The sequence below is a fragment of the Protobothrops mucrosquamatus genome, unplaced genomic scaffold (genome assembly GCF_001527695.2).
Source record: "Protobothrops mucrosquamatus isolate PMUCROS unplaced genomic scaffold, P.Mucros_1.0 scaffold1470, whole genome shotgun sequence".
NCBI classification, from domain to species: domain Eukaryota; kingdom Metazoa; phylum Chordata; class Lepidosauria; order Squamata; family Viperidae; genus Protobothrops; species Protobothrops mucrosquamatus.
The window spans coordinates 207,519-223,417 of NW_015387648.1; the positions used below are offsets into that span (position 1 = coordinate 207,519).

The 15,899-nt window shown below is 35.1% G+C and overlaps 1 protein-coding gene across 1 annotated transcript in view; it reads right to left on the reverse strand.

The window, feature by feature from the left end:
* Positions 1-1,334: 1,334 nt before the first annotated feature.
* Positions 1,335-15,899, reverse strand: part of AKT3 (AKT serine/threonine kinase 3) — a 63,401-nt gene continuing 48,836 nt past the window's right edge. The window contains exons 9-11 of the mRNA XM_015822124.1: positions 14,155-14,242; positions 2,679-2,781; positions 1,335-1,420 (exon numbers count right to left, since the gene is read on the reverse strand). Of these exons, the coding sequence (XP_015677610.1) occupies positions 1,335-1,420; positions 2,679-2,781; positions 14,155-14,242 (277 nt within the window). The remainder of the gene's footprint in view (positions 1,421-2,678; positions 2,782-14,154; positions 14,243-15,899) is intronic.

Consider the following 15,899-nt stretch of genomic DNA (forward strand, 5'->3'; position numbering starts at 1 on the left):
AATCTTTTAAATGAAAAAATAAATATTCAAACATCCTATTTAATAAATATTTTGAGAATTAGGTTTACTAAAAATGTTGCATCTGTCATGGCTAAAACTAATACGGTATTTTAAAACAGATACTCCTATCAATCTAACTAAATGTTCAAAACTTTACAATGCATTTCTTGTAATCATTGTGGCCTTGGTAACTTAAAAATTTTCAAGGGTTATCCAACTTTTATACAACATTCAACTTCAGTAAAGACTGTGCAAACGATTGGGATACATGGGTTGGGATTTTTTTCCTTGACCATAATGAAATAGTTTAACTATAAAAACCAAATTCTAAGTACAAGGTACACTTTCAGAATTTTGTTAACATTTTCACATAGAAAAAAGTGCATTCTTTTGTTCAGCTTGTACAGTTCTTCCGTACATTATAAAATAAATTGCAAGCCTCTTCTAGGATGTAGCAGCATTGCAAACATGACACATACAATCATTGTCACTAAAAATAAATACTACTGAAGTGTAACAAAATATTCAATTAAAACATCTGAAGAAAAAGAAACTAGTTCATAAACTCAAAAAACATAAAAGGTAAACAATTGTTTACCTTGGTATACAAATTTTGGTGAAAAGCAATGTTGTTAAGCTTGTCTAAATTCTTCAGCCTCCAGGGGTGATGAATATCAACAAAGAAAAAGGAAAGCACAAGACACAAATCATAAGAGGTTGAAACAACTTCACTTGCTGCTTTTATGTTATAATTTCTTCCATTTAAATGTCCCATTCTCCATAATTGCACATGAATCTGGAAGTCTAAATGGGAAAGTAGGTGATCCCAGACTTTTTGCTTCTTGGATAGTATCCAACAGTTAAAAAATAATTTATATAGTTTCTAGTTCTGTCAAGCTCCAATCAGCTTGAAAAAACATCCTAATTAATCACGTTTTAGAATTTATATCTGCCTTTTAGAAAGGAGAAAGTACTGTTATCACAGACCAGCATGCCCTTTAACCTCTGCTCTGAGAAGGTAAGAGAATAAGAGCTCATTGTGCACAAATCATGCAACTGAGAATTTGCCATCTAATATAATATTTGGGGAATGCTTTTTGCTATGACTTTCATGTTGAGACAGCAGTAACCGCAGGTCAACTTAGACCAATGTAACACCTCATGCAGATAAATCAAATAGGCTAATTAATCAAAAAAGGAACTCCATCAATTAGGAATGATTTCTGAAAGTGCTCCGCTCTCCTAAATAATAACAAGGACTGGTGGTGATGTTCAGGAATCATTTTCAGTGATAAATTGAGTATGTCTCTATAGCAAGAATACAAAACAGGAAGTTATTCCCGTCCACTTGCAGAATAAGAAAACTGAGGGAAATGTGGTCGTCTCTCATTGTCCATGCAGTCCATGCCATCTTCATCATCTGTGGAATTGAAGATTAAAGGTAGCCTCATAAAAAATGACTAATATGTTCCTCTATATTGACATATATTTGCACATATTTTATTATTAGAATGATATTGTCTTAAATGCATTTTTTTAGACTAGTTCAATGAAGGTATGTGAAAAAAAATTCACATTTTGCCTTTTAAATTTTATTGTTGGAAGATTTTAATATACATTTTATACTTCAAGTTGCCAATTAGTAAACATGAAATTTTTAAACATGAAATTATTTTTGTGTTTGTTTACTATGATCTTTTGTAGAGATATGTAAAACTGAAGACTATTTTTGCAAATGTTTATTAAAACGAGAAGCAGAATGGACTAAACAAAATAGGATTAATTATTAGGCCTAGTGCAAAATGTAAATGTAACAAGTCTTCAGAATTCTTTTGTAGTAGGTTTACAAAAGAAGGATGTTCGATAATCAGTAGGGTGAAGAAATAGATTAAATAGACTCCCACTGCTGTAGGTTAATACTTCGAACTCTTGAACTGATTCCCACCTACTCATCCAACCCATCTTGTATTAATCACAGGGGCTTTTTTATCTTTCTAAATTAGAGTACATCAGAGTACATAAATATGTTTTAAAAAATCATCACTGAAAATTTCCTACTACAGTATAACATCTCTTAGATAGCTTCAGATACACTCAATACATATAGAAATAAAAGCTAGCCAATAACTCCTTATTCTGTCTCTGCAGTTTTTTATACCTCATAACAGCTTTGTCCTGTCGATTTGGATGAATGTGAGTAACACAGACCTCCACTATTGAAGACACCTACCAAAAAGAATTTGGGAAGAATAGGGTGCCAAAAAGGGGAGGAGAAAAAGGGGGAAATTGAATGAACTATCAACCTTCTTCTCTTCTTGCTGGCAGACCTTTCTGCCTCCCAGGGATAGATATGGGAAGGCCTGGGGAAAAAACAAAAAAATTGGGGGGGAAAACAGGGTTTTTTATTTTTATTTTTTCTCAAAGATGTTTGGGAAAAAATGAGGGGGAACTGTTTTCCCCAACTTTTCCAGTTTTTTTCCAGGCCTTCCCATCTCTACCCAGGGACCCTCTGCAATGACTGGTGTAATAATTAGATGCTAACATTCACAAATTACTATTATAGCTATTATTTGCTATAATAGCTTCATAATCTAAGATTATGTCTTAGATTCTTCATAATCAAATAAATGAAATGTGAATTCCCCCTCTCCTACCTTCCTTAATAATGAGATACTTACATTTTTCAGGTGGTGTTATTGTAATAGTTTGAGCAGTAAACTCTTCATCAAAGTATCTGGTGTCCGTCTCAGATGTCACTTGAGGTTTAAAAGGAGGAACAAGCTGAAGGTGTAGTGAAGAAAAATGCTTATTAATAAATATGAACATTTTCAATTTAAAAGTAGGATTGTAAAAAGAGGGAAAAGATTAATTAATTTTATCTTACTAGTTAAGAACAGGTAACAGAGTAACTGAAACCCAAATGCCAACTAAGAAACTAGTTTGGCCAAGTCTTAGCCTAATGAATTTCTATTTTAGCAATTACAGAGAGGGAAAAAAGCAGTCTTACAAAATAAAAAAATCATAAATCACAAACAAGTCTTTATTTATTTGATAAGCATTTTATTCCCATTTTAAAGTAACCCATTATATTAAAAAGCTAAAATGAAAATACATCCATTAACATAAACATCACAACTTGAATCGTCCATTTATTGAAATAAATGGCCTTGAACACACTGTACATTATATTCCAATTTTCCCACATCATCCTTTCCCCTGCATGTACTGTATGTCTTGGTTTCTTAAACCTGTCTTCCACGATGACTAAAAAAAAGTTTCATGTGGTTTATAGAAACTTCTAGATGGCAAGGAGGTGATGGATAGCAGGGAGAAAGCAGAACTGCTTAATTCATTCTTTGCATCTGTCTTCATGCAAAAGGAAAAAATAGTTCAGCCTATCAAAAGCAGCACCATAGGAGACAGAATAGGAATGCAAATCAAAGTAGGTAAGAAACTGATAACAGAATACCTATCCACAGTAGTCCACAGCCTACGTCTTTGTAAGATAGAACAATGTAGATAGAAAGTACTACCACCAGATGGATTTGCAACTGGCTGACCAACTGCATTCAGTGGGTATTCCTCAATGGAAAGAAGCCAGAGTAGGGTACCTCAAGGTTCTCTCTTAGGTTCAGTGCTCTTCAGTATCTTCATAAATGACAAAGAATAGACAAGGAACTCAGCAAATTTACAGAAGACACCAAACTGGGAAAAACAGCTAATTCTTTAGATGGAAGACTCAAGATTTAGAAGGACCTGAACAGACTGGGCCCTATCCAACAATATGCAATTCAATAGTGAGAAAATCAGGGTCCTACACATAGGCAATAAAAAAGAAATGCACAGATATAGAGTAGATGGTACCTGCTTAACAGTAGCAACTATGAGAGGGATCTAGGTGTCCTAGTAGACCACCACTTAAGTATGAGCCCGCAGTGTGCTGTTGCTGCTGCCAAAAAAAGCCAAAAAGGGATGGTGTAAAGATCATGTGAAGTGATAGTACCGTTTTATACTGCACTGGTGAGACCACACTTGGAATACTGTATCCCATTCTGATCACTACAATACAAAATAGAGAGACTATAGAAACAGGGCAAAGAAGAGCAACAAAGCTGATAAAAGGTCTGGAGGCGAAGCCATATGATAAACGATATTAAGGAAATTAGGTATGCCAAGTCTTACAAAGAGAAGGACTAGGGATGATATGATAGCAGTCTACCACTACTTGAAGGCTGTGACAGAGAAGAAGGAGTTGGTTTATTCTCCAAGGTAACTGAGGGCTGGACAAGAAGTAACAGGTGGAAGATCATTAAAGAGAGATCCAACCTACATAGAACTAAATTGAAAATTTCCTGACAGTGAGAACAATTAGTCAGTGGAACGGCTTACTTCCAGAAGATGTAAATGCTCCATCATTGGAAGTTTTCAAGAGGAGATTGGACAGCCATTTTGTACAGAGTGATACAGCTGAACAAGGTGTTTTACTAGAAGACCTCCAAGATCCCTTCCAACTCTTATTATTCTATGTTTTAGATAATCATTTCAAACCTGAAAATCTTAACTTTTTTTTCTATATCTATATCTATTCATCTATCCTTCCTTCTTTTCCTGAAAATCCAGAAAGTCAAGAAAGAAACTTAGCAGCTTCGCAAGACTGCCACCTAACAGCAAAGAAGCTGAATCAGCATTAATCTGCCCTTTCGTATCAGGCTTTTTAGATCAAAGGTCCTTATAAACTAATTATTTTAGGGTTTTTTCTGTTTTGGATCGGTGTATCTGTAATTAAATCTTAATCAGACTTATATACTATATACAGGATTTATGATATACATTTTTTAGAAAACATTCATTAACTTAAAAACAAACTATTAAAACACTTTCTACATCAGCAAAATCAGACCAAAGAGGATGTGCTCAGATGGTAGTTACTCTAATCTCAAAGTTCTCACATAGAAAAAGCAGAACTTTCAAATTAATTGGTGTTAGATAAAACAATAAATCTTAGTAATAGGTACAGAGAGTATTCAGGCAATTTTCTTCAGGGTAAGCAATGTTATAAAGCAGCAAAAAGAAGAAGTAAACAAAAACAAAATAAAGGCAGTTCATAAGAACATCATTCACTATATATTTTTTGCCTTTATACTTTGTAAACCAGCCTTGCTTTCACGGTGTCCTAAAGCTTTTTGTTCTTTATATTTCTTATCAGTGTTGATGTAAAATAAATGAACTTATTTGATTATATTTTACATATTACTCATAAATTTCATTCAACAATGACTCTCATAACCATTTTCACTTCTTTGCACATTCATCCTCCACATCCTCTACTCCACATACATTACAAAATCTCCCCACTCCCAATTGTGCCAAGGCCAGATGTGTGCTAGGGATGGGAGAGTTAAGTTTTATAGAAATAAATATACTGAATAAGAGCTATAGCAGGGGTCTCCAACCCTGGTCTATATCCTGGTGCCAGGCCGTGGCCCATTTGGAACTCAGCTGCGCAAGTGGCAGGAAAACGCACAAAGCTGCATTTGAGCAAGCAGCATGCTTGTAAAACCATCCCCTTCCCCCCCGCCAACTCCACCACCACCACCACCACCAGTCTGCAGAGCTGAAAAAGTTGGGGACCGCTGAACTAGACAGATTTTTAAAAGTCCTAGGTAAAAGGTGGAGGTTTTTAGAACCTCTTTGGATGAGATCGTGGCAGTGAGGCTTTGTGGCATCTGAGCAGTAGTGGTGGCTCATGTCACAGAGGGCCTCTGAGGCAACTATACCTTTCCACAGCTCTCCTTTTTGCCAAGAATTGTGCAACCAGTCAGCAATTGGACAGTGGAAACGCAATAATGAAGTACCACTGATTAGCTTTCAGTGAATGGGAGAATTGAGCAGGAGTTGCTGCCATTTCACTGAGAAAATTTAATCGGTTCTGCAATGGTGGCAACACTGGCTTTATTCCTCCCTCGGGTAATAATACAGCGTATCTGGCTGGAGTGTTTTCCTCTCCCCGAGTATTGTGCTGACAGCACCCCTATGCTGCCTGCCCTTTACATTCCAGAAGATGTCTGGAATATGCGTTGCAATGAGAACAGGAGCAGCAGGTGGCTCAGTTGGACTGCCAATCTGCATCCTGCAGCTGTCATATCACCTACCATAGTGCAAGCAGCCATATTGCCTCAAACATGCTATTATTTGATCTGGGGGGGGGACTAGACTGTTTTCTTTTTTCCCCAACTTCCCCAACTGCTCCAGACTTCAGGACCTCTGGGGTCTGGTGGTCCTGAAGACATGTTGCATATAGCACCATTATTTTGTGAACTATACTAGTTCCTTTTAGGCTTCTGGATGCAATTCAAAGTGCTGATTATCACCTATAAAGTCCTTCACGGCACAGGGCCAGGTTATTTGTGTGACCATCTGTCACAATTATCTCTGTTCATCCTATGGAATCTGGCAGAATGGGCATGCTGTGGGACTTTTATAAGAAACAGTGTCACCTGGCAGGACCAGGAGGCATGCTTTCACTGTCACAACACTTGCCCTATGGAACGCTTTCCCAAAGATTTAGATGACCCTGATCCTGCTGTCCTGTTTCATGGGTCTGAAAACCTGATTCTTCCCCTAGGACTTTAAAGCATAGAATAAGCCATCCAGACAATGAAACAACATGAATGAAATATGTGATAGTTGGCTTGGTTATTCTGTACTGAATGCTGCATTTTGTTTTAACATTTGTTTTTTATGCTTTGATCTAACTATATCAGGGGTGTCAAACTCAATTTCATTGAGGGCCGCATCAGCATTGCGGTTGCCCTTGGGGGGGCCGGGTGGGTGTGGCCAGGGTGGGTGCAGCCTACTGGGTGGGCATGGCCAGCTCTACATCGTCAAGGGTGCCTGTGGTGGCCTGGGCAGGAGTGGGGCAGATCTGAGGGTCTCTGGCAGAAGGAGGTGGGACCGGAGCAAGCGCCAAGGCATGGTGCATTTCTTCATTCCTCACAAAGGGTGACATCTCCCCAACATGCACCCAGGGGGCGGGGCCATTGCGGCAGGGGCTGGTTTCTCGCTGTTTCTGGATGGCCTTGTGGAGCTAAGACTGAATGCATTTCAGCACAGGTGGCCACCACAAAATTGTACATTGGCTCCTGGCCGGCCTGGGCCAGGGCCAAGGCAGCAGGGGCCGTTCCCTCACTGTTTCCAGGATGACTTCGCGGGTTGCATCCGGCCCCCGGGCCTTGTGTTTGACATGTCTGAACTATATGTTGCCCAAGATCTTTTTTGTGAGTGGAGCAGCCATATAAATGAAAGAAATAAATATACATGTTTTTTCAGCAATTATTCTAGAGCAGGGGTGTCAAACTGCTGGCCTGTGGGCCGGATGCGTCACGTGGAAGCCACGTCTACCCCATTGCCAGCAATGGCAAAACTGTCCCGATACGTTGCATGACGTCATGTGACATCACGAGTTTGACATGTCTGTTCTAGAGCATGCATTTTTTTTCTTACCCAGAGCCTTTTCGCTTTCATCATTTCACCAAGCTTTCTTTTTCATTCTTTCCATCAGTGTAAATTCAAACATTTCTATGGTACTCTAGAGCAACTTCAACATTACCTTACATCCAGTTTCTATTCATTCTATTGAGAGATTGAATTATTTTTAATGCTTTTTTAAATACAGCTCATACCTCCTCTTCCTGAGTCAATGAACTTTCACTCTAGTTTATTTAACCTTTTTCTTTTTTTCCCATGACCATTTTTTTCTCAAGTTCAACACTAAAAAATGATGTAAGGGTTTCTCATCATACTTGTATCCTTCAGTAATTCTCTTAAACTAACAACAGAAATAATCACTTTAGACTCATTCATTAGCTTTGTGTACACATGCATCCATATGTTCAAGATAACAGACATTAGCCAATCACCATTTTCACTCAGTCTGTCACTGAATGACCCAATCTCTCTCTTTTTTTTTTTTTTTGTTTTGCCTCATCTTGCCTCCCTCCCATCCATTCTTGTCACTTAACATAAAAACTTTTTTTCTAAGGTCACGTCTATTCCAATGTTGCACTCCTCCCCGTCCCCAAAGTGCACTCCCAGTTCTTTTATTATCTCCATTCATTGTAGTATAACACACAATTAGCAGTAACCTATGAATTCTTATTTTCATATTTTCTTGTATACATTTTAATATACTAATTTCATAACTAAACGTACATCTTTAATTCCATGCATACATTCACTAACTCCTCTCTACAGATCAGATTATTTTGATTCAGATCGATTTCAGACTTCCCACATAGTTTTTCCTTTAATTTTTAAAATCATACTCTTCACCATAAATTCACAGTCATCTGTAAGCCATGATTATTATCCAAAAATATTGACTTCAATTGCCTGTCATGGTTTTCATCAGTCAAAATGCTGGGATGAGAAATCAGAAAATGGACAAAAAATAGTTAATTAGCATTCCGCATTCACTGCTGATGTCTGGATACAATAACCGTCAGTTGTAGCCCATTTTGATACTATGCCATAAGTACAACCAAAACCCAGTTTTGCCCCAGTCATGCTCACTCTAAAATTACTCAGTCAGTTGCTAGCATCCTACGAAACAAGAGGTACATGCACTATTCTGGTACACAGTCAATTTACAAATACAGTAATACAATATTTGAAAGAAACCATATTGTGAAAAATTGTACAGTATCTACAACACATATTGCCATATATTTTGAGGTTATTTTATTTTGCTGAAATCCAAGAAACTTCACTGAAGGCATAAAGGAAGCAAAAGTTATGATTTGATTTAAAAACAATTCCTGCTCAACATAAAACTATTTTATAAATACATATACCCCAAATGTAGTCAAATGTTAAAAATATTTCAATATTTTGGATCTAGTATCTCCCAATGTTAACCAAAAGGAACATATAAAGTGCAATAAAAATTTGGTTATTTTTATAAGGCCATCAAACTTATGCATCACTAGGCTTACTAATTATGCAAATATCACCATTTCGAAAGGAGAAAACGTACATTTAAAAACATGATTAAATGAGAATACTGGTAAAATAATAAAGTCTGTACTACTTAATTGCCTTTCATAAAACTATTACAAATCCAAGGTGTAAGTTTCCTTTATGAAGATATTAACTCCTTAGGCAAGATGAAGCTAAATTGGACTACAGGTAGCTCACAACTTACAACCATAACTGAGTCTGGAATTATGTTTGTAAGTTGCTGAGGTTGTAAGTCAAGGCATCATGTGACTGCATTTGAAATTATAACTGTTTTTACAATGACTGTTAAACAACAAGCCCAGTTATTAAGCAAATCCATTTTCCCACCAGTAGGTGGGTTTTTTGCTGGAAACCGAAGGTAAACACTGAAAACTGGCAAAAATCGTAGTCATGTGGGATGCTGCAAAGAGCTATAAATGTAAGCCAGTTGCCAAGCATCCAAAATGCAATCTACGTGACCGCAGAAGGAGAGTTAGGGTTAAGGGTTAGGGTTAAAGTTATGTGCAGCCATCATAACTCTGAAAATAGGTTGTTAAAAACATTGGGGAGGTCTGTCATAACTTAGAACAAGAGTTAAGCGACTGGTTATAAGTCAAGATTACCTGTAGTGCTTCCTTAGTTCAACAGTACTGGGAATGTTTGTGATACATAAAAAACATTTACAAAATCCACAGCCACATCAGTGATTTTAAATTGGAACAAATGTGTATCATTTTCTATATCCAGGTTGAAAACAGAATCAATGCCACTTTTTAAAGGGATTTTCTAGCCCCCCCCCATTAATTATAATGTTTATTATATATTATTTATGTTTATATATATTTATTGGGTCACCAATATATTTTTAAATAAATAAATAAATATTATGTATTAAATCAACTTTAAATTGAAGTAAATTAGGTCACAGATATATAATAACTGATAAAAATATTATAGTTCAGCTTTGCTGAAAATATTCTATAATATTTGAAGTCACTACTAGTACATACAGGAATACAAACTAACAAATATTTGTAAATGTTTTGTATATAACAAATAAAAGATCACTGAAATTTTTGCAAGTTGCAAACCAAGATTAGTTACCTCATTTGCTCATTAACCAACATAGTTTATAAAGCAAATGATTTGACCATTACATTAGATGAGATGAGAAATGTGAGAAGAATTGTTTTTACTATTTTAATAAATACTATTTTATTAAAAACTTTAAATGGATTCTTAAACTCTACAAACCTTCAAGTCTCTATATGTGTACACATGCACACAAATGAGTCAGTTTTCTAACAAAAGGATTTTTAATTCAAGAAATACTAATATTCAGTTGAAGGACAATAGAAAGCATCTAAATATAGACAGTCCACAATCCCTTTGTGTTTACATGTGCAAATGCTTATGGTTTTGGAGATATTAAATTTCTGAAAAGTTTGAATCCATAGTGAAAGAAAAATTAATAAAAAATTCTTTGAGTGAATGAAATATTTTTTTGGGAAAAAGATAAAAAGATTGGGAGAAACATGGTTTGATTCCTAATTTTTTTCTGAGTCTATATTTTTATATCTATGTGTCTATATCTTTATATAAGTATCTGTCATAAGATCATCTGAGACAGAGTTCCCCAACCTTTTGGGGTTGGAGGCGCAGAGTGGGGAGAGGGGGAAGAGATGTTTTTGTGGGAGGGATAAACACGTGAGCACAGGTGTGCATGCTCATGGAACACGTTCATGCGAGTGGGGCCATGAGTGCCCACGACACTAAAGTGAGTGGAGCTGCGAATGCCCGCAGCGCTCAAGCAAGTGGGACTACAAACGCCTATGATGATGCTTGTATGAGTGGGAGTGTGTGCGCGCACACACACATGTGCGCACCAACCAGCCACTCACACGGCCCAGTGGCCAATAGGCCATGGCCCAGTACTGGGCCATGACCCACAGGTTGGGGACCCCTGAGAGATAATTCCTGAAGTATGTGGATACAGTTGCAAAGCATAGAAAAATTTATGCACGGGAGTTAAAATCATTAGTTTTTCTCAACTATTCAAGCAATCCTGTCTGCAGCTCGCAGTATTATCAATCAATGACTGTGAAGGAGAGGTATCCTATATACTTGGATGTTTGTTAATACATCTGGATTGTATGCAAGGCATGTATGTTTGTGGTCAGTTTGTGTTTTCAGACTGGAAAGCAGGAAAAAAATGTTACATTTTCTTCAACCTATATTAATGGATTAGGAATTTAGAATTTTAATAATTGTAAGTTATTCTATCTTAATCTTTTTGATAATTGACTTGAGTACTTGTTTGAAAAAAGCATGATACAAATTTAATATATGTTTTACCTTAAATCCAAATAATGTGTAATTCAATATAATGTATTAATATTTGAGAAACTCAGACATCTTATGCGTGAATACTTAATGTGAGTGTGACACTACCCTTATTTGGACTAAAATTGGACAGCTCCAAATTCTGTCTATAAAATTAGAGTTTAACTATTAGATTGCTACACACACACAAAGCCATAATCTTTTCACAGCTTCAATACATAATGTCAAAAGTTTGCAGATTAGTTTTCTACATATGTGAATGTACAGCTGAGAATTTAGAAATAATTCATCAATTTTTAAACAGAAAAAGACCTAATATTTATAATAGAAACTTATGAGAAATATGAGTTGAACCAGAATTGAACCAGAAGCAAAATGCACATCTTTTAGAACTTATGACATGAATCCAGTTCCTAGTAGAAATGAATAAAATATTTCCAATAGCAGTTTTAGTATCACAAGTTTATCGCAAACTGGTTGTATTTGTGTTATAAGTTCACATGTGCACACTGCACTCACCTAGCAAAAATACTGGATATTAGACAGACATACACTGGTTATTTATTGTATTAGTTTATACAAACTAATAGTATTAGTTTATACAAACTAATAAACTTAACTTTAATTAACATCACATCTCCATGTGTTTCTGGTTCCCATCCTTACCAATGCTGGGATATTCCTGTTTTGGAGAAAGATCAATTCTGAAGGAGGTCCAAACACTGAGTGTACTGGGAGCTCTGCTGACAGAGGCTACAAGGCCTCCACTTTCCAGAAGCTGGATTCCAGCTATGGTTTTTAGGATACAGCCCAGTGAAATTAAGCAAATTAGTTCTAGAGTCCATGTATCTCTTAATGTAGAAAATACAGAAGAATATTTTGTATTCTTTCTTATAGTATAGACATGAATATTAAGTATTAAAGACTTTTAAATAATAGCAAAGGCACTTAGACTTATATACCACTTGATAGTGTTTTACAGCACACTCAGGGCAGTTTACAGAGTCAACATATTGCCCTCAACAAACTGGGTTCTCATTTTACTGACCTTGGAAGGATGGAAGGCCTAATCAACCTTGAGCTGGTCAGGATTGAATTTATGGCTGTGGGCAGAGTTTTTTAGCCTGCAATACTATATTCTAACCACTGTGCCACTATAATTAAAATTACCCTGAATTTTATTTTCCCTTTTACTCATTTATTTATCAAAAAAGCTTCTGTTATTAATTTTTGTAAATGTTTTTAAGATGCAATTACAGAATATTCTTTTTTTACTTTCACAAACTTAGCACCTGGAGATTGGGAAAATGTTAATAAATTTACTCTTCTATTTTGAATAGTGTGAATTTTTTTGGGAATTGCATAAAATAGCTGACGTTTGCTAATTAGCTTCATTATTTATTTGCTGTCAGCGTTCATGTACTGTTCCAGTAGTATCCAACTCTACAGCAAGTTGCAAATTGCCACAGAAAACGTGTTATGTTTATATTTGCTAAATTATTTTTTCAATACCAAATAAATATCAGTGAAAAAGCATTTTCCCTTCCCTTTAGTTTTTAAAAAAGAAGTTTGAAACTATGTGATAAATCAATACAATTTGACATAAACTTTCCCCATTGTTTTAATTTATAATTCATCAATCTTTAATAATACAACCCTGTAAACACTCACCAAATAATAAGTTCCACCAAACATAGTTTGATTTCTAGAAAAATATGCAGAGGATTCTGCTGCAAATTATTAAACTGTGTTAATCTCAATGCGTACACTGTTAATTCAGAGATCTCAGAAAATATTCAACATAATTTGGAACTAGGAAAATATTTGTAATTATTTTAAAATCTATATGCTGCCCAACATCAAACAACTGCAGGCAGTTCACAAATAAAAACACTAAAAACAAGATAAAATAAACAAAATAAACAAAACTGAAGAATAAAATATGGCAAGGATGAAAAAAAGATAGTAATTAAAAAAATGAACCCACACAATACAAGGTTGGAAGGGCCTCACTCACTCTCACCAAAGATATTTGGCCCTAAAACCCAAGAAAGGTATGTAGAATTACTTCTGAGCAATTTCCTTTCTTGTTCCTCAGCTATAGACAAAAACCTAACTAATATTCTTTCCCAAACCTAGATTAAGGGATGTTTGAAAATCCTTTAAAAATAGATTTTCAAAGAAACATATTTAAGTAATATTAAAATGCTGTCACATTGTAAAGTTTCAGTATGTTAAAAATTACCTGAGGACGCTTAACACTCCCTCCAACCCAAATTTTGCAGCAATACTAATAGCCCGTACAAGAATTCCTTCTTCAATATGACATAGTACTTCAAGACTTACACTAAGTTATAGATTAGGCTTATAAAGTCCAAAGGAAAGATGAGTAAAAAAGTTGTAAGCTACTGACAGGAAAGCTACAGAAAGTGATCTTCTGGATCTTCTGCTTGGAACACTGAGGTAAGATGGTTCATTTCAGCAACTATCCCAATGGAAATGCTTTCACTGTCCCTAAGAAAAAGTCCTAAAATGGCCACACAAAGACTTCAAAAATCACAGATACCTCAAGACTCTGAGCAGCAAAGCATCCTTCAGAATGGTTTGCAGAGCTGCAATAGTTTCCTTCCCACCATTGGAACATGAAGCAAACAAGAAGGATACGCTTAGCTATACTGGGGGTTTGTTGTTGTTTGCTAGTTTGCTACCTTTTACCTGATATGCATTTACTTGATATACATTTGTTGTACTTGAAATAAGGTATATTCTCTTTGGGATTTCTTAGGGATTCTGTTTTATCTGATATAAACCTACCTTTTTATCATATACATCTTGCCAATTTACTCCAGCAAAGAAGCTGTGTCGCATAATTTCTTTAGCATCATCTGGTCCTCCACCAAGACTATTGGGGGGAAGAGTGTAAATAATACAATTCTTATTAGTAAAAAAAAGAAAAGAGGGGAAAAAAATACCCAGAGACCCATGTGATCCCTAAAAAAAATTAAATTTATTCCATGAAATAACTTGAGATTTAATAAGTAAGCCATTTAATAATTAAAAACACAACTTTCAAGTTGGAGAATTTGTTTTGAAAAATTAACAATGCATATATTATTATATACCTTCCTTAATACAATTTGGAACTCATGTACTTTCACTTGCAGTTATTAAAATTTGCTATCTAAACTAATTGGATTGAAAATATAGGAATGCTCATACAGATTTTAATTCTAAAGCAAAAACTGAATTTTGCATGAGACAAAGGCACATTAGAAAGAGTTTTCTGCAATTTCTGTTCCTTTTACGTCAACTGGGCCCCTCCTATGTGATAGAGCCAATCTGTTGGTATTGTTGATGGTTATTTTATGATTTTTGGATCCTATGTTTTTTTATTTTATATTATTTGTTTTATTTTTTTGTAAATCACCCAGCATCATGTATGCGAGATTGGCAGCTATCAGTCAAAGTAATAATATCTGAAAGTGTTGTAAGATAAAAGACACAATTCAGGAAATTGAGATCCTATGAAGTATGCCTTAGTGCTTCTATCAGTCACAGTGTTTATCAAAACAACTTGAACACATTTCCAATCTTGAGAAAGTGATATTTTACACTATGGCTTGGTATAACTTTCCTGTTTTATTTCTAAAAATTGCTACCATACTTTCTGGTTTTGTTAAAAAAAACTACTCTTTCTACTCTTTTTTTCAGTTTTTTATACATTTTTAAATAATGCTATAATTTTAGTAATGTTACGTTACCATTTCCCTGTTTACATTTAAAGATAACCAAACTTATTCAAAATTAGCTTTTTCATTTTTTTCTCCTTCATACAATAAGACTATCTTGCTTACCTCACTATAAATATTCTCATTAGGCCATAAACATATTCAGGATATAACTCCCTTCTAATTCATTCAATGTCTAAGGCTTTTCAAATGTTTGTTTGTATATGTTTGTGTTCTTTTTTCTCTTTCACATTTACTCTATCTTTTTTTTTTAATGTAGTTTATATTATATATTTTTTTTCATAAAATCTATTTAAAATTATATATTTTGAGTATTTTTATGCTACTTTAGTTTGCTAAGAGGAACAAGGTGAGCCTGTAATGAGCAATGTACCACAAAGTTGCAATGCAAACTTCTCCCCTTGTATCATGGCATCATAAAGCATGTTTCATCATATTAGTATTATGATTAGGGTTATGATTTCAATTATGGCATACGGCAACATAAAGGAACAATTATACTGTGTGTTTATGTGTATAAATATAAAGGTATAAATAAAAATATAGGTGTCTGTGACCGTTTTCTAAGGAATATGAATAAAATGTAGCAAATTCTGCATTTGCTTCCATGCAACTACTGAGATATGCCTTTTCCTGAGATCATTGCTGTCAATCCTAGGAAAAGACAAATTTACAGAATTACAGAGAGGTGCTATGTTATACCCTTACATTCCATAATACTGCTATCTATTAAATTAAGCTGCAGAACTTGTTGATTCAAACAAGACAACTGAATTTACAAGGAGAAGAAGAGTGCCCAACTAGAGTTAT